This window comes from Nerophis lumbriciformis, linkage group LG20, assembly GCF_033978685.3.
Source record: "Nerophis lumbriciformis linkage group LG20, RoL_Nlum_v2.1, whole genome shotgun sequence".
NCBI lineage: Eukaryota > Metazoa > Chordata > Actinopteri > Syngnathiformes > Syngnathidae > Nerophis > Nerophis lumbriciformis.
The window spans coordinates 31764538-31787565 of NC_084567.2; the positions used below are offsets into that span (position 1 = coordinate 31764538).

At 41.5% G+C, this 23028-nt stretch overlaps 1 protein-coding gene across 1 annotated transcript in view; it reads left to right on the forward strand.

Moving 5' to 3' along the window:
* The window catches only part of LOC133619716 (cilia- and flagella-associated protein 44-like), an 83660-nt gene that overhangs the window by 51821 nt on the left and 8811 nt on the right, over positions 1-23028 (forward strand). The window contains exons 23-33 of the mRNA XM_072915387.1: positions 56-233; positions 1927-2168; positions 5476-5686; positions 5765-5968; positions 7648-7843; positions 7924-8040; positions 10375-10505; positions 12582-12698; positions 12784-12985; positions 13066-13226; positions 14853-14987. Coding sequence (XP_072771488.1) covers positions 56-233; positions 1927-2168; positions 5476-5686; positions 5765-5968; positions 7648-7843; positions 7924-8040; positions 10375-10505; positions 12582-12698; positions 12784-12985; positions 13066-13226; positions 14853-14987 — 1894 coding nt within the window. The remainder of the gene's footprint in view (positions 1-55; positions 234-1926; positions 2169-5475; positions 5687-5764; positions 5969-7647; positions 7844-7923; positions 8041-10374; positions 10506-12581; positions 12699-12783; positions 12986-13065; positions 13227-14852; positions 14988-23028) is intronic.

Below are 23028 nucleotides of genomic sequence, written 5' to 3' on the forward strand. Positions count from 1 at the left end.
GAAGTCGTTTTCCAATGGTACATTGCATTAACAATGTTTTTTTTTACTCTTTAAGTTATGCAGAGAAGCCGAAGAAGAACTGTGAAGATCCACAAGATGTGAAGGCTATCATCGAAGCCAAAGAGAACATTGGAGACTTGAAACTTAAGACGGATGAAAACTTCACTGTACCAAAACATCTGCGAATGAGTGCAGACAGAAAGAAATCTGAGATGACAGACCTGGAGAATAATGTAAAGCACAAACTACAGTCTTTTACTCATCAAAGCACAAACCCCAAAACCAGTGAAGTTGGCACGTTGTGTAAATGGTAAATAAAAACAGAATACAATGATTTGCAAATCATTTTCAACTTATATTCAATTGAATACACTGCATGGACAAGATACTTAACGTTCGAACTGGAATACTTTGTTATTTTTTGCAAATATTAGCTCATTTGGAATTTGATGCCTGCAACATGTTTCAAAAAAGCTGGCACAAGTGGCAAAAAAGACTGAGAAAGTTGAGGGAATGCTCATCAATCACTTATTTGGAACATCCCACAGGTGAACAGGCTAATTGGGAACAGAAGGGTGACCATGATTGGGTATAAAAGCAGCTTCCAGTCATTCACAAACAAGGATGGGGCGAGGGTCACTACTTAGTGAACAAATGTGTGAGCAAATTGTCGAACAGTTTAAGAACAACATTTCTCAACGAGCTATTGCAAGGAATTTAGGGATTTCACCATCTAGGGTCCGTAATATCATCAAAAGGTTCAGAGAATCTGGAGAAATCACTGCACGTAAGCAATGATATTACGGACCCTCAGGTGGTACTGCATCAAAAAGCCACATCAGTGTGGAAAGGATATCACCACATGGGCTCAGGAACACTTCAGAAAACCACTGTCAGTAACTACAGTTTGTCGCTACATCTGTAAGTGCAAGTTAAAACTCTACTATGCAAAGCGAAAGCCATTTATCAACAACACCCAGAAACGCTGCCGGCTTCGCTGGGCCCCGTGCTCATCTAAGATGCACTGATACAAAGTGGAAAAGTGTTCTGTGGTCTGACGAGTCCACCTTTTAAATTGTTTTTGGAATTTGTGGATGTCGTGTCCTCTGGACCAAAGAGGAAAAGAACCATGCGCATTGTTATTGGTGCAAAGTTCAAAAGCCAGCATCTGTGATGGTATGGGGGTCTATTAGTGCCCAAGGCATGGGTAACTTACGCATCTGTGAAGGCACCATTAATGCTGAAAGGTACATACAGGTTTTGGAGCAACATATGTTGCTATCCAAGCATCGTTATCATGGACGCCCCTGCTTATTCCAGCAAGACAATGCCAAGCCACATGTTACAACAGTGTGGCTTCATAGTAAAAGAGTGCGGGTACTAGACTGGCCTGCCTGTAGTCCAGACCTGTCTGCCATTGAAAATGTGTGGCGCAATTCAAAGCCTAAAATACGACAATGGAGACCCCGGACTGTTGAACAACTTAAGCAAGAATGGGAAAGAATTCCACCTGAAAAGCTTCAAAAATTGGTCTCCTCAGTTCCCAAACGTTTACTGAGTGTTGTTAAAAGGAAAGGCCATGTAACACAGTGGTAAAAATGCCCCTGTGCCAACGTTTTTGCAATGTGTTGCTGCCATTAAATTCTAAGGTAATGATTATTTCAACAACAACAAAAATCTCAGTTCCAACATTAAATATCTTGTCTTTGCAGTCTATTCAACTGAATATAAGTTGAAAAGGATTTGCAAATCATTGTATTCTGTTTTTATTTACAAATTACAGAACGTGACAACTTCACTGGTTTTGGTTTTTGTACAAACGTTCATTTTTTCTATCTTCAAATGCCGATCGAGATGTAACAGCGACATACAGATGTGATATTTTTAAATTATTCATCCTTTTTCTTGATTTTTTATTTTTTTTAGATACACGAGAAACAGACTGAGATAAACAGAGAGATCTGGGCTTTGCGGGATTCAAAACTTTGCCTCTTATCAAAATTACGGGCTACAGCTCAGCAGATCGAGAGGGTCCAGAGTCTTCTGCCACCCCATCTCCACCGCTGTCCACCCCACCTGCCCACTATAAGACCGGAGGAAATCCCAGACAAGAGGCAGCGATGCAACCGAGCCACCTTGGACAGATACAGGTTGCTGAGGGAGCAGAGGTACTGGAGCCAGCTTCCTTATGACGGGTGTTCATTAAAGATTTCCACCATGCCCTGATAGACTTAAATTGGTTTTCTATGCATATGCCGCACTTTTCCCAATGATTTATACGGATCAGAATCAGAAATACTTTAATAATCCCTGAGGGGAAATTAAGATTTTCAGCACAATCCCATTCAAGACCAGACAAACATTACAGGGAGACAGAACATGATCGCTGACGGCTCTGCCAACTTCTGGCCCCCCTTACACAAAAGATGAGAAAAATAAGGTTAAACGGTTAAATATTCAGTCTAAGCCTGGGCCCCTGGAGAGGGGGTCCAGGCTGAGGCCAAGGTAAAAGAAAAAAACTCATAAACATAGCACACATAAACGTGTGTAAGAGGGGGAAACATCAAAGAACACAAAGGACATTGAAGACATTAAAAGAGCAGAGCTGGTGCAAACAGCCACTTCTACACACAGCCACAAAAGTAAAACAACAAAAAAACAGACACTGTGGTGGCCTATGCAGTGATCCACGCTATCGTCTGCTGGGGTGGGGAGAGCATGGCCAGAAACAGGAGCAGACCCAACAAAGCAACCAATAGAGCCGACTCCACCCTCGGCCGCCCACCAACTCTCGGCCAGTGTCCACTCCGCATGGATGAGCGAGGATGCGTCCAAGGAGACCGAGGTGTCCGATACCTGATCATTCAGCCAAGACACTGCGAAGGTTGTCCGTCCCGGCGCTCAGCGCCAGCTCCGCAGCCCCCGTCTCTTCATCCGCATCTCCTCCAGTCTCTCCAAACGGACTCTGGTGTGGCAGAGACCCAGTAGCTGGTCTCCATGGCCAAAAAGCAGATCCAGAAGTTCACAAAAAAGCACAGCAGAAGTCACGAAAGTGCCACCCCTTGTCACACAGTCCCAAAGGGTCCCGAACCAAAAGGCAAAAAAACCCCACATGAAAACCAGAGGGAAATATCAGGAACACAAGAGCACAGAGCTCCTGGCACCAGCAGCCACTACATCTTGGAAAAAAGTGAAGACTTCAGCTGTGGAAGTCCGCAGGTTACATCCAACCATGACTTCACGTTAGAAATAAGTATTTATCGTCTGAAGTTCTTAAAAGTCAGATAGCACAAGGTTCAGAGAGTAAAGGGTCTACAGGACCTGGGTGACTTAGAGCAGTGTTTTTTATCCACTGAGATACAGACTGGTGTGCCATGGGAGATTATCTAGTTCCACCTATTTGGGTTAAAAATATTTTTTGCAAACCAGTATTTATAATCCCGCAAACAATGTGCCGTTGTTGAGTGTCGGTGCTGTCTAGAGTTCGGCAGACTAACCGTGTAATACTCTTTTGTATCAGTAGGTGGCAGCAGGTAGCTAATTGCTTTGGAGATGTCGCGAACATGGTTTGTCCTGATCACAATATGCGGGAGGGAGCGCGTAGGTAAAAAGGTATCTAACGCTTAAACCAAAAATAAACAAAAGGCGAGTGCCGCTAAGAAAAGGCATTGAAGCTTAGGGACGGCTCTGCAAAACGAAACTAAAACTGAACTGGCTGCAAAGTAAACAAAAACAGAATGCTGGACGACAGCAAAGACTTACAGCGTGTGGAGCAGATGGCGTCCACGAAGTACATCCGTACATTACATGACAATCAATGTCCCCTCAAAGAAGGATAGCGTCCACACAACTTAAATAGTCTTGATTAAGAAAACAAAGCAGGTGCAGGGAACAGCGTTCAATGAAGACAAGAAACTGCCACCGACATAGGAGCGCAAGTAAAGAACTAAAACACGACACACAGGAAAACGTCAAAAACCTCAAAATAAGTCAGGGCGTGATGTGACAGGTCGTGACAGTACACCTACTTTGAGATAAGAGTTATATTGATGCATGGTTGGTTATGGTTTGAATTCATATCCAACAATTGCAAGAACGACTTTTTAATTGTCAATATTGGCTGCTGAGTTTCATTTTTCAATGCTTTCTGCTGGTGGTGTGCCTCGGGATTTTTTCAATGAAAAAAAATGTGCCTTGGCTCAGAAAAGGTTGAAAAACCCTGACTTAGAGTCCACACGCTTATAATGTGGGTAAGGAAAGATTTCCAAGCCAAAGGCTTTGCTTCTGTGAGGGCAATGATCAGGCCTTTGTCTTGCAGAATGCAAACCTCTTTCTTATAAGAACAGGAAGAACTAAATCTAAGTGATTTGAACGTCCAACAATGCGAGTTTTGGAAGTCTTTAAAGAGTACCCCTCATTTTATTAGTCACAAATATCTTTGATTGAATTGTGTAAATCAGTCCGGCAGTAAGTTGGACACGTTTCCAGTGAGGGTTGGACTCCGCCAAGGCTGCCCTTTGTCACCGATTCTGTTCATAGCTTTTATGGACAGAATTTCTAGGCGCAGTCAAGGTGTTGAGGGGATCCGGTTTGGTGGCTGCAGGATTAGGTCTCTGCTTTTTGCAGATGATGTGGTCCTGATGGCTTCATCTGGCCAGGATCTTCAGCTCTCACTGGATCGTTTCGCAGCTGAGTGTGAAGCGACTGGGATGAGAATCAGCACCTCCAAGTCCGAGTCCATGGTTCTTGCCCGGAAAAGGGTGCAGTGCCATCTCCGGGTTGGGGAGGAGATCTTGCCCCAAGTGGAGGAGTTCAAGTACCTCGGAGTCTTGTTCACGAGTGGGGGAAGAGTGGATCGTGAGATCGACAGGCGGATCGGTGCGGCGTCTTCAGTAATGCGGACCCTGTATCGATCCGTTGTGGTGAAGAAGGAGCTGAGCCGGAAGGCAAAGCTCTCAATTTACCGGTCGATCTACGTTCCCATCCTCACCTATGGTCATGAGCTTTGGGTTATGACCGAAAGGACAAGATCACGGGTACAAGCGGCCGAAAGGAGTTTCCTCCGCCGGGTGGCGGGGCTCTCCCTTAGAGATAGGGTGAGAAGCTCTGCCATCCGGGGGGAGCTCAAAGTAAAGCCGCTGCTCCTCCACATGGAGAGGAGCCAGATGAGGTGGTTCAGGCATCTGGTCAGGATGACACCCGAACGCCTCCCTAGGGAGGTGTTTAGGGCACGTCCGACCGGTAGGAGGCCACGGGGAAGACCCAGGACACGTTGGGAAGACTATGTCTCCCGGCTGGCCTGGGAACGCCTTGGGATCCCCCGGGAAGAGCTGGACGAAGTGGCAGGGGAGAGGGAAGTCTGGGCTTCCCTGCTTAGGAGGCTGCCCCCGCGACCCGACCTCGGATAAGCGGAAGAAGATGGATGGATGGATGAATTGTGTAAAGAAAAATTATGGATTTATGAAAATGTTTCAGGTTTCAGTGTACAGACCTGGAGAATAAGGAGGTAGGTTTGCTGAAGGAACTAGAGAAGGAAGTGGAAGAAGTCGAGGAAATGGGAATATTGTCATCTCTAGCCATCGAAGAAGAACAAGAAAAAGAGCCTACAGGAGAGCAAGAAGAACATCTGAGCGAGACGAACAAGGAGAGCAAATTTCTCCACATACAGGACTCTCTCTTAGAAAAGGTCTGTTACGGTTATCTTTCTATTAGGTATTTGTATATAAACACAACATCCTAACTGTGGATGTACTGATTCTTGAAGATGGAAAGCTTGGTGCATCAGTTTGACAAGGAGCACCTGATGTGTCTTAAGAAGGTGCAGCTGCTGGACTGGAAGCTTAAACTTGGCGACCTTCGTCAGCTGACGCTTTACCAGGAACTGCTGGTCCTGAAGGAGGTGGACAAGAGTGAGAAAGCGTTGCAGGAGAAGCTGAACATGCATCTCAAAGAGGAGAACAACTTGATGGTGAGATGTTGCTTATTTTTGTCATACACCATTTGTGTAACATGTTTTTGCCACCACTTTAAACATGGTAGTAACTGAATCAGAGTACAAAACCCAAAACCAGTGAAGTTGGCATGTTGTGTAAATAGTAAATAAAAACAGAATACAATGATTTGCAAATCCTTTTCAACCTATATTCAATTGAATAGACTGCAAAGACAAGATACTTAACGTTCAAACTGGTAAACTTTGTTATTTTTTGCAAATATTAGCTCGTTTGGAATTTGATGCCTGTAACGTATTTCAAAAAAGCTGGCGCAAGTGGAAAGTTGAGGAACGCTCATCAAACACTTATTTGGAACATCCCACAGGTGAACAGACTAATTGGGAACAGGTGGGTGCCATGATTGGGTGTAAAACCAGCTTCCATGAAATGCTCAGTCAATCACAAACAAGGATGGGGCGAGGGTCACCACTTTGTCAACAAATGCCTGAGCTAATTGTTTAAGAACAACATTTGTCAACAAGCTCTTGCAAGGAATTTAGGGATTGTCCCCATCTACGGTCCATAATATCATAAAAAGGTTGAGAGAATCTGGAGAAATCACTGCACGTAAGCGATGATATTACGGACGGTACTGCATTAAAAAGCGACATCATTGTGTAAAGGATATCACCACATGGGCTCAGGAACACTTCAGAAAACCCCTGTTAGTAACTACAGTTCGTCTCTACATCTGTAAGTGCAAGTTAATACTCTACTATGCAAAGCGAAAGCCATTTATCAACAACACCCAGAAACGCCGCCGGCTTAACTGGGCCAGAGCTCATCTAAGGTGGACTGTTGCAAAGTGGAAAAGTGTTATCTGCTCTGACGAGTCCACATTTCAAATTGTTTTTGGAAACTGTGGATGGTGTGTCCTCCCGACCAAAGAGGAAAAGAACCATCCGGACTGTTAAAGGCGCAAGGTTGAAAAGCCAGCATCTGTGATGGTATGGGGGTATATAAGTGCCCAAGGCATGGGTAACTTACACATCTGTGGAGGCACCATTAATGTTGAAAGGTACATATAGGTTTTGGAGCAACATATGTTGCCATCCAAGCATGGATGCCCCTGCTTATTTCAGCAAGATAATTCTGCACGGCTACTAGACGGGCCTGCCTGTAGTCCAGACCTGTCTTCCATTGAAAATGTGTGGCGCATTATGAATCGTAAAATACCACAACGGAGACCCCGGACTGTTGAACAACTTAAGCTGTACATCAAGCAAGAATGGGAAAGAATTCCACCTGAAAAGCTTCAAAAATTGGTGTCCTCAGTTCCCAAACGTTTACTGAGTGTTGTTAAAAGGAAAGGCCATGCCACACAGTGGTAAAAATGCCCCTGTGCCAACTTTTTTGCAATGTGTTTAAATTCTAAGTTATTGATTATTTGCAAAAATAAATTAAGTTTCTCAGTTTGAACATTAAATATATTGTCTTTGCAGTCTATTCAATTGAATATAAGTTGATAAGGATTTGCAAATCATTGTATTCTGTTTTTATTTACCATTTACACAACATGCCAACTTCACTGGTTTTGGGTTTTTGCACATTAGAAATTCCAATTAGCTGTATTTGGCAAAAGTGATTCTCAAATCCCATTACTACAGATGGTGCCTCATGTCGGTAATTAGTTGTTCCATCTCTTGTGCAATAGTCTAAGCTGGAAGAGTGCCGGGAGGAGCTCGAATTTAAGCATAGAGACATAGCCAAGGTGCAGGAGAGAGAAAGAGCTGTTTCCAAAGCCTTTCGGGCCTCTTTGGGTGACGACAAGAAGTTTGAAGAGTATCTCCTCAAAGTTTTCAAGAAGAAAATCAAACGTGCTAAACAGAAGGAGGCGGTAGGAAACACAGGTGAGGGGAGCGTTCACATGCACCGTCAGCCTACTGTTTGTATGTTTGTGTACTCCTCATGTCGCAAATATGACTTGCAGAAGGGGACAATGATAGCGGTGAAGACTTTGATGATTATGAAAACTGGGATGATGATGATGAGGAGGAGGATTGGGATACACCGGAGGGAGAAGCTGCTGTAGAAGAATGCCCTCAAGGTCGGTACTTTACTTTTACCTCTTGGTGTAAAGTAGGGTTGTACGTTATACCTGTACTAGTATAGTACCGCGATACTAATGAATTATATTCGGTACTATACCGCCTCTAAAAAGTAACAGTCCCCCCTTTTTTTAACAGGCATGACGGCGCGTTGTTCTCACGTCATGATACTTCTGGTTTTGCAGGCAGAGGAGCATATTTGCAGCACACAATCAATGAGTACTTACAAGCAGGCAATGTGTGTAGACAGAATAGGGAGAACGGACGCATTTTGGATTAAAAACTAACGATACAGGTGAAGTTATAACACTGAAACGCCCTCAGGAAGAGGTGCTTTAACACATGGCTAGCTAACTAGCGGCTAACTTTCAGCCGCAGTCTGCAGTGTTTGAAGCTACTTCTAAATCACTAATCCTGGTCTCCATGGTGACAAATAATGTAAGTTTCTTACAAGTATCATCCCTGCAGGACGAGGAATAGCTAAACATGCTTCACTACACACCGTAGCTCACCGGCGTCACAATGTAAACAAACGCCATTGGTGGATCTACACCTGACATCCACTGTAATGATACCAAGTACAGGAGTGTATTTAGCATGCACCTGGGGATAGGTTGATTGGCAACACTAAATTGGCCCTAGTGTGACAATGTGAGTGTGAATGTTGTCTGTCTATCTGTGTTGGCCCTGCGATGAGGTGGCGACTTGTCCAGGGTGTACCCCGCCTTCCGCCCGATTGTAGCTGAGATTGGCTCCAGCACCCCCCGCGACCCCGAAGGGAAAAAGCGGTAAAAAATGGATGGATGGATGGAAGGGACAAGCGGCAGAAAATGGATGGATGGATGGATACTATGATTACATCGATATTTTTTAGCATCACAAAATCTTTGTTCGTTTTTAAAAAAAAATTATATTTTGTTTAAAAACTCAGGAAATACGTCCCTGGACACATGAGGACTTAAATTATGACCATTGTATGATCCTGTAACTACTTGGTATTGGATCGATACCCAACTTTGTGGTCTCATCCAAAACTAATGTAAAGTATCAAACAACACAAGAATAAGTGATTATTCCGAAAAATTGGTATCGGGACAACCGTAGTGGAAAGTGGTAAGTATGTATAAGAAAGTTCACAGAGACAAGATTAAGCTCGGAAAGATTGCCCAAAAGTGAGGACTTTTCTCTCTGATATGCTTGAAAACTGGTTTGGACAGGAAAATCATACATTTTAAAATAATTTTTGTATTATAGTACAATTGACTGGTAGCCAGTCGTGGTTGTTGTTCTTTTGCCCAAAGTCAGCTGGAACCCTGAACATAAACAGCGGACTAAAATGTATGGTGTGGTCAACAACGAGGATGTCCAACTAAAGACGCGATTTCTGCACTGAACAAAACAACGGCGAATCAGAAATGCACGGACAACATTCTGGCTGGATATTTAATCACTTTTCTTAGCAGACCTGATAAGAGTTTGAGGTCAATTATACCATGTACCATTTTCCTATATGATGGTGAGCTAGCATGTGTTTGTTTTGGTCACAGAATCCTTGACAGGATTCTTCTACTAAGGAAATTTGCCCTTAGTTTCGGGTGGCTCTTGCCCCCATGATAATTGGAATCTTAAAGGAATGCAGGTTTGGAGGATGTGTAAAGACATTAGCAACAGCTGGCAAGAAGCCCCCACAGGTAGGAGTAGAGGATAGGAGTCGGTGGTCATCGACACAAACGGATCAGAGGGATAATGTCAGGGAAAGATTTACTGGCCAAACAACAAACTGGGCTTTGTCCAGACTGGCCGGCTTTGAGGCTAGAGTTACGAAGAGTGGGGGTCTTCATGTGAAAGGTGTTTAAGGACAGTGTTCTGAGAGGACAGCAGAAAAGTCATCAGGCCCATACTCTTTCTCCTGGAAGCTGCAGTTCCAGTCTGAGGCTCGCCGAAACAAATAAAGCTTTTTGTTCAACGATTCCTCGTTGGCGCCTTTTTGGCTCATCACTCGACCAACAAATATACAACCAGTTCATTGAAATAAAATGGTTTCCAGGCATGGACCTGTCTTTTAAGCCACAAGCCACAAGCCACAAGGTCAGGGCTTTGGGAAGTCTATTCCAGAAGCTTAGTTTCAGCTTTAACAGATCCATTACAAAACCAGTTTAGATGTGTATTTGGAATCTTTGAGCTGTTGGAACAATTGTGGGTAAGTTACAACCTTCTACCTGTTGGTTGAAGCTAATTTTTTATTTATTTTTTTGAGTGTTCTTTCGTACTATTTACTGAAAACGCATCCAAAACCAAACGCAGTAAATGCTCTATGTACTTTTGTGTCATAGACTGTGACCCAAAGTTGTTTGAGCACGTACTGCAGCTGCGTGAACGCCGACTGGACTTGGAAGAACGGCTGGCAGAGGAGAAAAAGAGGGCCGACGTTCTGGAGAGAGAATGTGACACGCTTATTAAGAAGGTGAGAGGAGGGTCCAGTGTGGATTTAAATGTAGTCAGACCTGAATAGACTCCACAGTTAGCATGTAAATAAGTACAAAAACAGACTGTAGACTTTCCATGAGTTTACAATTCTTAGATTTTGACTAGGGCTGTCAAAGGTAACGCGATAACGCGTTAACTTTTTACCTTATCAGTATTAGAACAAAGAGGCTGTATTCCTTTCTGGACAGGGTGGGGGCTGTTTTCATATTCAATAAGTTGTCTCTACCCGTTTGATTTTCAGACCACTTCTAGATGCTGGTATTAGCGCATTTGTAAGGACTGGTGTCCTAAAGCTTTAGTAAAACTTGATAATATTCCTATTCTGTCTTGATGGTCCTTCTTACTCTGCATATATATGATCTAAAAGAACTTGGGATTGACCAGTGACTTGTATTCCCTGAGAGGGACGACTGAGCAGACGCAACAGTACACCTATTAATGATGAAAAATTATTTACATCTGTGATCCCAATTAATTTTGAGTTAACAATCAACAATTTGTGGTATTTATGTGGGAAGCTGGTATCTAAACATGGAAGTGTAGCTCCTCCTCTGAATGCAAGTGCTCCTAAAGCAGAAATAGAAATTACGAAATCTGTCAATAAACCTGCACACAGCAGGCATTGTTTTTATTGTCATTAAATTATGTTTGTCCTTTTTGTGTTGAGCTGTTAAAGAAAGCGTAATGTTTAAAACACATTTCATTAAAGCACAATTAATTGTTGGTTCATGGGGTTAAAACTTGAAAATCATCTGTCTAGGTTACACTTTTTAATGATACAAAATTATATATATCCGTGATTAATCCCAATTGATTTTGAGTTAATCAACATTTTGTGGTATTTATGCCGGAAGCTGGTATCTAAAAATGGAAGTGTAGCTCCTCCTCTGAATGCAAGTGCTCCTAAAGCAGGAATAGAGATTATAAAATCTGGCAAAACACCTGAACACAGCAGGCAATTGTTTTTATTTTCATTAAATTCTGTGTGTCCTTTTTGTGTTGAGCTGTTAAAGAAAGTGTAATGTTTAAAACACATTTCATTAAAGCACAATTAATTGTCCGTTCATGGGGTTTAAACTTGAAAATTATCTGTCTAGGGTACACTTTTTAATGATGAAAAATTATATACATCTGTGATTAATCCCAATTGATTTTGAGTTAATCAACATTTTGGGGTATTTATGCCGGAAGCTGGTATCTAAACAAGGAAGTGTAGCTCCTCCTCTGAATGCAAGTGCTCCTAAAGCAGGAATATATATGACAAAATCTGGCAAAACACCTGCACACAGCAAGCAATTGTTTTTATTGTCAATAAATTATGTTTGTCCTTTTTGTGTTGAGCTGTTAAAGAAAGCATAATGTTTAAAACACATTTCATTAAAGCACAATTACTTGTCCTTTCGTGGGGTTAAAACTTGAAAAATATCTGTCTAGAGTACTGTGGAGAATGCATATATTTTCAAGAGTTCTTTCTTTATTCATAGTCATGTTTATATCAGCTAGTGTTTTTCCATTTGTACTCTTTCTATTTTTTTCATTTTATGTCCGCAAGTAGACTGTGTGTGTTACCTTGAAGGCTTGGAATGTAGGAGTTGGAGTACTCCCTTATATCTTATCTGTATTAGAACAATGAGGGTGTATTCCTTTCTGGGCAGGGTGGGGGCTTTCTTCGTATGCAAGAAGTTGTCTCTTCCATTTGAATTTTAGACCAATCCGAGAAAACGATATGAATGTGTTAGTGCGGGCTGGTCTCCTGAAGCTTTAGTAAAACTTGATAATATTCCTATTCTGTCTTGATGGTCCTATTACTCTGCATATATGTCATCTGAAAGAACTTGGGATTGACCATTGACTTTAATTCCCTGAGAGGGAATTCTGGTCGGACGCAACAGTACACTTTTTAATGATGAAAAATTATATATATCTGTGATTAATCCTAATTAATTTTGAGTTAACTATTAACAAAATGCGATTTTAATCGTTTGACAGCCCTAGTTTGGACGCTACACTCTTATTAGTGACCACCAACTATTTATTTTTTGGTGATTTGCAGCTAAAATTAGTGCAGAACAGTCGCAAGGCAGCAGAAGAAGACTTGGAGAAAGTTAATAGGGAAAAACAGCAGAAAATGAACCAACTAGATGTTGTGGTTCCCCTTCGGCTCCATCAGGTAAACAACAACTCTGGACTGATAAGACAAATCAATCTTCTTCAGTTGATGTTCTACCTGTGCTTTTCCTTAATGTATCTTTCAGATTGAGTTTGATATCAATGGTCCTCTGCCTTTGGATCTCAGCCGAGCTTTGGTGCTCAATAGCAAGGAGCTGCAATATCTGCAAGAGCGAGTGGTTCAGTTGGAGGTGGAAAAGAGCCAGCAGAGAGAAGTCTACAGTCAAGCCCGTCAGCAATATGCCAGGCTTGTTCAAGAACGCAAGGACATGAACGCTGAGATCCAGAGTAAGACCCGAGAAAGCAATGACCTTGAGATCCCAACCAGCGGAACCAAGGAATGTTAATTTGTTTGTGTGTCGGTGTAGTGCTGGAGAAGCAATGCAACCAGCTTATGATGAGGAGGTTTGGGAGGGAGGTGGATCTGGAGGTTCTGCAGACGCTGTCGGGTAACAGGTCGGTTGAGGAGCTGAAGCAGGAAAAACTCCTTCAAGAAGCCGCGAATGCCGAAGAAATCAAACAGTGGGATGTATGCTGATTTTGTTTCTTTGCATATTTACGTGCCTTCCAAGACATGCATCTGCTTTCTACAAACCCCAAAATCAGCGAAGTTGGCACGTTGTGTAATTCGTAAATAAAAACAGAATACAATGATTTGCAAATCCTTTGCAACTTATATTCAATTGAAAAGACTGCAAAGACAAGATATTTAATGTTCAAACTGAGAAACTTCATTTTTTTTATTGCAAAGAAACATTAACTTAGAATTTGCAAAAACGTTGGCACAGGGGCATTTTTACCACTGTGTTACATGGCCTTTCCTTTTAACACTCAGTAAACGTTTGGGAACTGAGGAGACCAACTTTCCCATTCTTGCTTGATGTACAGCTTAAGTTGTTCAACAGTCCGGGGGTCTCCATTGTGGTATTTTAGGCTTCATAATGCGCCACACATTTTCAATGGGAGACAGGTCTGGACTACAGGCAGGCCAGTCTAGTACCCGCACTCTTTTACTATGAAGCCACGATGTTGTAACACGTGGCTTGGCATTGTCTTGCTGAAATAAGCAGGGGCGTCCATGATAACGTTGCTTGGACGGCAACATATGTTGCTCCAAAACCTGCATGTACCTTTCAGAATTAATGGTGCCTTCACAGATGTGTAAGTTACCCATGCCTTGGGCACTAATACACCCCCATATCATCACAGATGCTGGCTTTTCAACTTTGCGCCTATAACAATCCGTATGGTTCTTTCCCTCTTTGATCCGTAGGACACGACGTCCACAGTTTCCAAAAACAATTTGAAATGTGGACTCGTCAGACAACAAAACACTTTTCCACTTTACATCAGTCCATCTTAGATGAGCTTGGGCCCAGTGAAGCCGGCAGTGTTTCTGGGTGTTGTTGATAAATGGCTTTCGCTTTGCATAGTAGAGTTTTAACTTGCACTTACAGATGTAGCGACAAACTGTAGTTACTGACAGTGGTTTTCTGAAGTGTTCCTGAGCCCATGTGGTGATATCCTTTACACACTGATGTCGCTTTTTGATGCAGTACTGCCTGAGGGATCGAAGGTCTGGAATATCATCGCTTACGTGCAGTGATTTCTCCAGATTCTCTGAACATTTTGATGATATTACGGACCGTAGATGGTGAAATCCCTAAATTCCTTGCAAGAGCTCTTTGAGAAATGTTGTTCTTAAACTGTTCGACAATTTGCTCACGCATTTGTTGACAAAGTGGTGACCCTTGACCCATCCTTGTTTGTGAATGACTGAGCATTTCATGGAAGCTGCTTTTATACCCAATCATGGCACCCACCTGTTCCCAATTAGCCTGTTCACCTGTGGGATGTTCCAAATAAGTGTTTGATGAGCATTCCTCAACTTTTTCAGTCTTTTTTGCCACTTGTGCCAACTTTTTTGGAACATGTTGCAGGCATCAAATTCCAAATGAGCTAATATTTGCCCCCAAAAAAAATCAAGTTTTCCAGTTCTAATGTTAAATATCTTGTCTTTGCAGTCTATTCAATTGAATATAGGTTGAAAAGGATTTGCAAATCATTGTATTTTGTGTTTATTTACACAACGTGCCAACTTCACTGGTTTTGGGGTTTGTACATTTATTGATACTTGTTTGTGTGTGTGTGCCAGATGAAAGTAGAAAAGGCCCGTGACGCTCTGATGACGATGACAAGGAGCAACACCGAACGCCTCCTTCGCTTGAATCGGCTCTTCGAGCAGAAGAAAGAACTGGAGCAGAAACTTGACGCAAGGCAGAAGGAAATTGTAATATATTTTAAAAAGCATCACATTGCATGCTATCATTACCAATCATCATTATCATTGCAAATGCTTCAAAAGAGTCAGCAATTTGTCAAATCGCAAACACGTACAGAAAAATATATATTTGAAGGGGCACTGCACTTTTTGGGGAATTTTGCCTAATCCTTCACAATCATTATGAAAGACATGACGGATGGATTTTTTTAAAATCAATTATTTCAAATATTCATCCATCCATTTTCTAACGGAGCAGCATCTCCTCATCTGCTGGAAATGTGTCCCGTGAAAAAAACGTCCGACCGGAACTCTCTAATAACTAAAGTTCCTTGGGTGGATAATGTAAACTCACTACACCGGTATGTTTTAGCGATTTCATGGCGAGTTTACTGACAGATATAAGTAAGAACTTTACACTACTTTATATTAGAAATGGCAACAGCGGAGGATGAATGTCCCATAACAAGAAGATAGAGGAAAAGAAGTTTATCGACTACAGTGTCGACACAGGCGGATGCGCGCAATTTTTCAGGATTTATGCAGATCCCAAATACAGATCAGCAGGTACCCAAAGGTAAGAAAAGTTGCTTTTGCATAATATTGCGAAACAAAACGCCAGATAATATGTCTTACCTTATACACACACCATTATAATACTCGTATGTTGAAGCACAGTACAATCCTTCAAGCGGAGCGGCTTCATAGCTTACCAAAGTCGTACTAAAAACATTTTGATAGACTTTTGAGCGCTGTGTGTAAAGTTCTATATTTTCAATGGAACTTATTAAATATTGGTGTTGTCTGTGTTTACTAACAAGACATCATGGCGGAGCTGAAGCCGAGTTTCTTAACATGGAGATATTCTCACTACTTTTCTTTTGTCTAGCACAAAGAAAAGAACATTTTAGTTCAATGTAAGATGTGTCTTGGATCGAAGATCCTATCTACTGCACAAAACAGTAATTCAAATCTGCTGAAACAGCTACAATAGCAACATGCTTCGACGAAGCTAGTAAAGAGAGACACACTTCACCTCCACATTCACCTAAGGATTTTAACGGAGGGGCTGCTAGCCAGGACAACATTGATAGAGCCATTGCAATTTCTACAGGCAGCTAATTAGCATGATACCGGGCGTCAAACGGCTAACGGCACGAAAACATTTTCCAAGTTCCTGGACACAGTGGACAGTGAGTACATAAACATGGAAAGCAAGCTAAAGAAGACACTCCAAACTCTGCCTCTGCTCATCATTCAGCACTGAAGGTACACACTCTGTTAATTCTCTTATATACTCTTTCATTCTAGACTTCTAGAGTGTTGATTATCACTCTAAATGTATGGACTATAAAGTTCACAAACATAAAGAGGGATCCTACTGGGCCAGGCCAATCTTTCCTTATCTCTAAACTAAAACTGGGGACATGCTATGGCGTCACATTAGTGCCAAAAATCCGAGCGCATAAAAAGTGTTATCGCGCGCTGATTCTCCACTTCGTGCGCGCGCGACACCCTTTTGCGCGCACGCGGTGCCTTTCTGTGCGCGCGCGTTGCCTTTTTGCGCGCGCGCGGTGCCTTTCTGCGCGCTCTCTGTGTACTCCTGGCATCTCTCCTCGCGCTGTCATGTTTCTTTTTGGCACTTTGGGGGCGGATATGCTTAGACGGCTCCTTCTTTCTGATTGGCTCTGAGCATTTTTCATATGACCAATCATTCTCCAGTGTAGCAACGTTGTAGCCATCTTACCTCGGACATCTAGCCTCAATCATTACATTGATGTCAATGGTACATGTACTAATTAAATTACCATAACTTGCTCGATTTTCGACCAATTTACAAACGGTTTGCCTTGTTACAAATCTTATTACATGTAGATATGACATAGGATGCTGTACCTGTTGAAATGACCTATTTCGCTTTAAAAAAATGACTTAATTGTGCAACATAGTTGTGTAGGGTCAGTGTTAGTCAGTTCTCTTTTAACGTTTTTCGACTTCCGGTTGAGGACGCATGGCGTGAAGACGTATTAGCCTCTAGCTCCCGCTTTACTCTTCCTTTTAACATGCACCCCACCTGTATTTGAAGAGCATTTAACCGCTGGTAACTCTTTTCTACTACAACGACGCATAGCAACACGCTTGATGACTGACAATGCCTCCCAAATCTGCAAAGTCGCAAGAGAAGGCAGAGGCAGATGCTGCAGCCGTTAGCAAATCTGAGCTAATTGCTATATTATCGGACCACAGATCAACCTTGTTGACTGAGCTCAAAACATCCTTTAGCGAGGTGAACGAGAAGCTGGACGGACTTCAGGAGACTGTCAATAGACATAACTATAGATTGACTTCATTAGAGGAAAATGCCGAATCCCTACATCAGCGGTTGGAGCAGGTGGAGGCTGTTTGTGACATGCTACAGGCCGACAACCAGAAGCTAAAGGCTAAGCTCACCGACCTGGAGGGAAGGAGCAGGCGGAGTAATGCCCGGCTAGTTGGCTTACCTGAAGGGATAGAAGGCCCGCAACCTACCAAGTTTTTCTCCTTGTTGCTGAAGGAAGTACTTGGTGAGGAAGTATTCGCCTCTCCACCTGAGCTGGACCGCGCTCATCGCAGCCTGGCCCCCAAGCCGGCACACGGGGACAAGCCCCGACCTATCCTGCTCTGTTTTCATCGCTTCCAGAGTAAAGAGCTGCTGATCCGGGAGGCTAGGAAGAAGGGTACGCTGCAATACCACGGGCACGCGTTCAGAGTATACGAAGACTACTCTCCAGAGGTAGTGAATCAGCGGAGGGCTTACCGGACTGAGATGGCGTCTCTGTACAAGATGGGACTCAAACCCTCGCTACTTTACCCGGCCAGGCTACGCATCACACAGACGGACGGCACTCGCGTTTGGCTTGGATCAGTAGCCGAGGCAGCTAACTATATCAAGGCGTATAAAGACTCTTCATAACGGCCTCATCAACAAACTTTGTTTATGAGTTACAGTGAGTTTAAGACCTGGACTGTATAATCATATTACACGTTATACTTTCTACCTCAATCTATATGACTGTTGTTGCTACCATGTGTTTATAGCTAGCCTTTATATCGGTCCAGATAGAAGTTTGTAAAGTCTCAGCAGCATATAATTCATCTAAACCAATAATTTATTATTTTCTCATTTTCCCTACCTCATTTGAGATGCACGTGTATAAAGGAGCCCTTTTTTTCCCATTTTATTTGTATCTTTTTTGAAAATGATCAAGCTTCATTGGTTTATTTCATTTTGAAGGGTTTTGTGTTAAGTTTTTTTTCTGGTTTAAGTTGAGAAGGTTTAACATAGTTAATTTCTATCTCAATTTTGAAATGCTGCTGATCTAAATGCACTACTTACATGCAAGCTATGCACATGCAACAAGAATAGCTATTTAATTGTATTTATATCTTTTCAGTTTTTTTTTTTTTTTTTTTTTTTGTTTGTTTTTTGAAAAAGCATTTATTTTTTGATTATATATACATTTAATAGTTTACCCTGTTTTATTATATTTACATCTAATATATATCTTTGTACTCAGTTATTTCCCTGTATCAGGTGGGGTACTTAATAGGTTAATAATATGGGGGAGTAGAGGGTTTTTGGTTCTTTTTTAAGAAGTAATCTGGAAGTCTTTAAGTTAGTTAGGGAAGGTGTGCTGTTTTTTTTTTTAATAGCTGAATTCACCTTAGGGTTGGGGGGAGGTTGTTTTTGTTTTGCTGTCACTCAAGGCATAAAGGCTGGTCACTATTACTTGAGTACTTGGTCTAAACTTAATTGGCACTGTATCACCTGTTTGATGTTTAACTGTTTTTCCATATCATACATAGAAGCAGCATGAACTGTGACATCAACCTCGTTAGCTGGAATGTCAAGGGCCTGAATCACCCGGTAAAGAGGAAAAAAGCACTAGTACACCTCAAGCGTCTGAGGACGGGAATTGCCTTTCTGCAGGAGACCCACCTTCGAAGGTCAGATCACTCTCGTTTAAAATGTGGTTGGGTGGGTCAGCTCTTCCATTCTACTTTTCAGGCTAAGGCGAGAGGCGTTGCCATATTGATAAATAAGGATATATCTTTTACCCCCTCTGGTATCATAGCAGACTCAAACGGACGTTATATTATAGTTACTGGCCAACTCTATAACACCAAGGTTGTACTGGCTAACGTATATGCTCCGAATTTTGATGATGCCCAGTTTTTTGATCGTCTCATCAAATTACTTCCAGATCTAAACTCTCACCAGCTCATTATGGGAGGTGATTTTAATTTTTGTTTAGAACCTGGGATGGACAGATCAACAGCCAGAAAAGGTTATGTAGCATCTAAATCAGTTTCCTATATACAAACTTTTCTTTCGGAATTTGGCATATCCGATATATGGCGTTTTTTGCATCCAAAAAGTAGGGAATACTCCTTCTTTTCGCATGTGCACCACACATATAGCAGAATCGACTATTTTTTCACTGACAATAAATTAACTCCCTACATAAGTTCTTGTGAGTATCAAACTATACTAATATCTGACCATGCTCCCCTTTTATTGAAGCTGAATTTGCCTGAATCAAGGACAATTAGAAGAAATTGGAGGTTTAACTCTCTATTATTAGCAGATGAAAATTTTGTACTTTTTTTATCAGAACAAATCTCTCTATTTTTGGAAATAAACATGACCACAGATGTTTCAGTTGCGACTGTTTGGGAGGCCCTTAAGGCTTACTTAAGAGGGCAGATAATATCTTTCATGGCTAATAAGAGAAAGAACTCTGAAGCAAAACAACTAAGTCTGGACAAGCAAATAGCTGAAATTGATAAAATATATGCACAATTCCCATCTCCTGACTTATATAAAGAGCGTATGAAACTTAAAGCAGAATATGACCTTATTTCATCATTTTTCATTGAAAACCTTCTGCTCAGGAATAGGAGTGTTCTGTATGAACATGGTGAGAAGGCAGGGGAAATTCTGTCCAGACAATTGAAGGGGGTAAGAGCTAAACAAATTATCAATGGGGTGCTTTCTCAGGATGGTAGGGTCACTACAGACCAACAGGAAATAAATAATATTTTTAAAGATTACTATTGTAAACTGTATGCATCCAACAGTCCCTCCAATCCCAATGCCGTACAGGACTTCTTTAAGGATCTACGTATCCCATCCTTGCCACCAGATCAGGTCTTAAATCTAGATAAGCCAGTAACACAACAAGAAATATCGGAGGCCATTAAGTCTCTGCAAACTAAAAAATCACCTGGTTTGGATGGTCTGCCGTGTGAATTTTATGTGAAATTCTCTACACAGTTAGCTCCTATTTTGGCAGCCATGTATTCAGAATCACTAGTAGCGGGATTTCTCCCAACCACCCTAAATCAGGCATGCATAACATTACTGGCAAAAAAGAGCAAGGACCCCTTAGACTGCGGATCCTATAGACCCATATCTTTGTTAAACACAGACTATAAAATATTGGCCAAAGTATTAGCTTACCGTTTGGAAAACATTTTACCCAGTTTAATATCCCCAGACCAGACAGGTTTTGTTAAGCATAGACGCTCCTTTTTTAATACCCGACGCCTGTTTAACATAATGTACACTCCTTGTCAAGCTGCTTCAGAATGTCTTCTCTCCATGGATGCAGAGAAGGCATTCGATAGAGTAGAATGGGACTACCTCTTTGAAACGCTGGCAAAATTCGGATTTGGGGAAACATTCATCACATGGATAAAACTGTTATATTCCAGCCCTTCTGCTATGATTCTGACTAATAATTTGTATTCAAGTCCTTTTGATTTACACCGTGGAACTCGCCAGGGATGCCCCCTCAGTCCCCTTCTTTTTGTCCTGGCTATCGAACCCCTAGCTTTAGCCATTAGATCTAATCACTCTATAATGGGCATACATAGAGGAAACATAGAACATAAATTGTCCCTTTATGCTGACGATCTTCTCCTTTATGTGTCCAACGCAGAATCTGCAATTCCATTAATTCTTAGCCTGTTACAACAGTTTGGTGAAATCTCCGGTTATAAATTGAATTTAAATAAAAGTGAGCTACTGCCCTTGAATATGGACGTCTCAATACTAGAAAACATTGGGTTGCCCTTTAAGATCACTACAGACAGTTTTAATTACCTCGGAATTACTATTACAAAGAATTTTAAAGACCTCTTCAGGCAAAACTTTGGGAAGTTGTTTACACAAACCAAGCAAGATCTGGCTAATTGGACTCCCCTTTTCATTTCACTTATAGGCAGAGTCAATGTAATTAAGATGACTGTGCTTCCAAAATATTTGTATCTGTTTCAATGCTTACCTGTATTTATCCCTGGTACATTTTTCAAAAAATTAGACTCAATAATCTCATCTTATATTTGGAATGGCAAACAGCCACGTCTGCGCAAGGAGTTTTTACAAAGAGCAAAACATGATGGAGGTATGGCCCTTCCAAATTTCTGTATATTACTGGGCCACCAACTTGCATTGCATGTCATACTGGACATATTACCATCTACATAAGGAAAGTCCTACATGGGTGAAGCTGGAGACACATTCTAGTGGTTCTGCTTCTTTAGCAGCCCTAATGGGTGCAGCTTTGCCTCTATCAGTGAAGACAATTAATATTAATCCTGTAGTAAGTCACTCGCTCAAAATATACTGTCAATTTCGAAAACATTTTAACCTGCAAGGAATGAGCCTTTTCAGTCCAGTAGCATCAAATCACTGCTTTCCACCTTCAACACTTGACACAGCTTTTAATATGTGGCATCAAAGGGGTTTGAAATGCTTCAATGATCTTTTTATAGACAATATATTCTCCTCTTTTACGGAGTTGTCCAAGAAATTTAATCTACCCAGTTCCCATATATTTAGATATTTCCAGATAAGGGATTATGTTAAAACAGTTCTTCCGCAGTTCCCTAACAAACCCTCTAAATCAACCACAGATGAAATTATGTGTTTAAATCCAATAAAGAAGAGGGCAATCTCACATATACTTAATTTACTCTCAGTATTAGAATGCACTTCCATGCTAAGAATCCGAACAGCATGGGAACAAGACCTCCAAACATCAATAGATGACGTAACCTGGGCAAACATTGAGAAAAGGGTTCACTCATCTTCAATGTGCGCACGACACTCACTGGTCCAATTTAAAGTGATACACCGGGTGCACTTCTCAAAAGCAAAATTAGCAAAAATATTTCCCCATATTAACCCATTATGTGATAGATGTAAACTAGATAACGCAACATTAATACACATGTTTTGGCTTTGTCCGAAGCTAAAGGGGTACTGGAAGTCCATCTTCGAAGCACTCTCTACGGTTTTAACAATTCAAATCGATCCAAACCCTTTCATTTCCGTATTTGGAATCATTCCTGAAGGGATGGAACTACCTGTCGGGGGTCACAAAATAGTTGCCTTCACCACCCTCCTCGCACGCCGCCTGATATTGTTGAAGTGGAAGGAGGCTGACCCACCCTTAGTCTCCCACTGGATAAGGGACGTACTAGCAAACCTGAAGCTGGAGAAAATAAGATACACATTACGGGGCTCTGAAAACAAGTTTTTTAAAGTGTGGAGACCTTTTTTTTACTTTTTTTGACCAATCTTCTACACAAGTGCAGGAAGAGCCCTAGATATGTACCTAGATATGGCCTTGTCATGCTGCGTCTACATTATGTTTCAGTTTTCAATTACTGTGTTTTAGGTGCCTTGTACTGAACTTTATCTATTTATTTATTTTTTTACTCCGGGTACTTTTGTACTCTTACTTTTGTTTTTTTGTTTTTGTTTTGAGTGACAGCAGGGGTAGGGGATGAAGAGGGTTTGAATATGTTGTCAATGTGAATGTGAAATCAATAAAAAGAACTATGAAAAAAAAAAAAAAAAAGCTATTTTTAACATTTTAAAAACAAAATTCAAAGATTATTTCATTAATTTTATGGCTGAATCAAAAGCAATTCCATAAATTAGAAAACAAATGTTCAAGAAGAAGTGAAAATATAAAATAATGTTATAGTTGGATGTTAT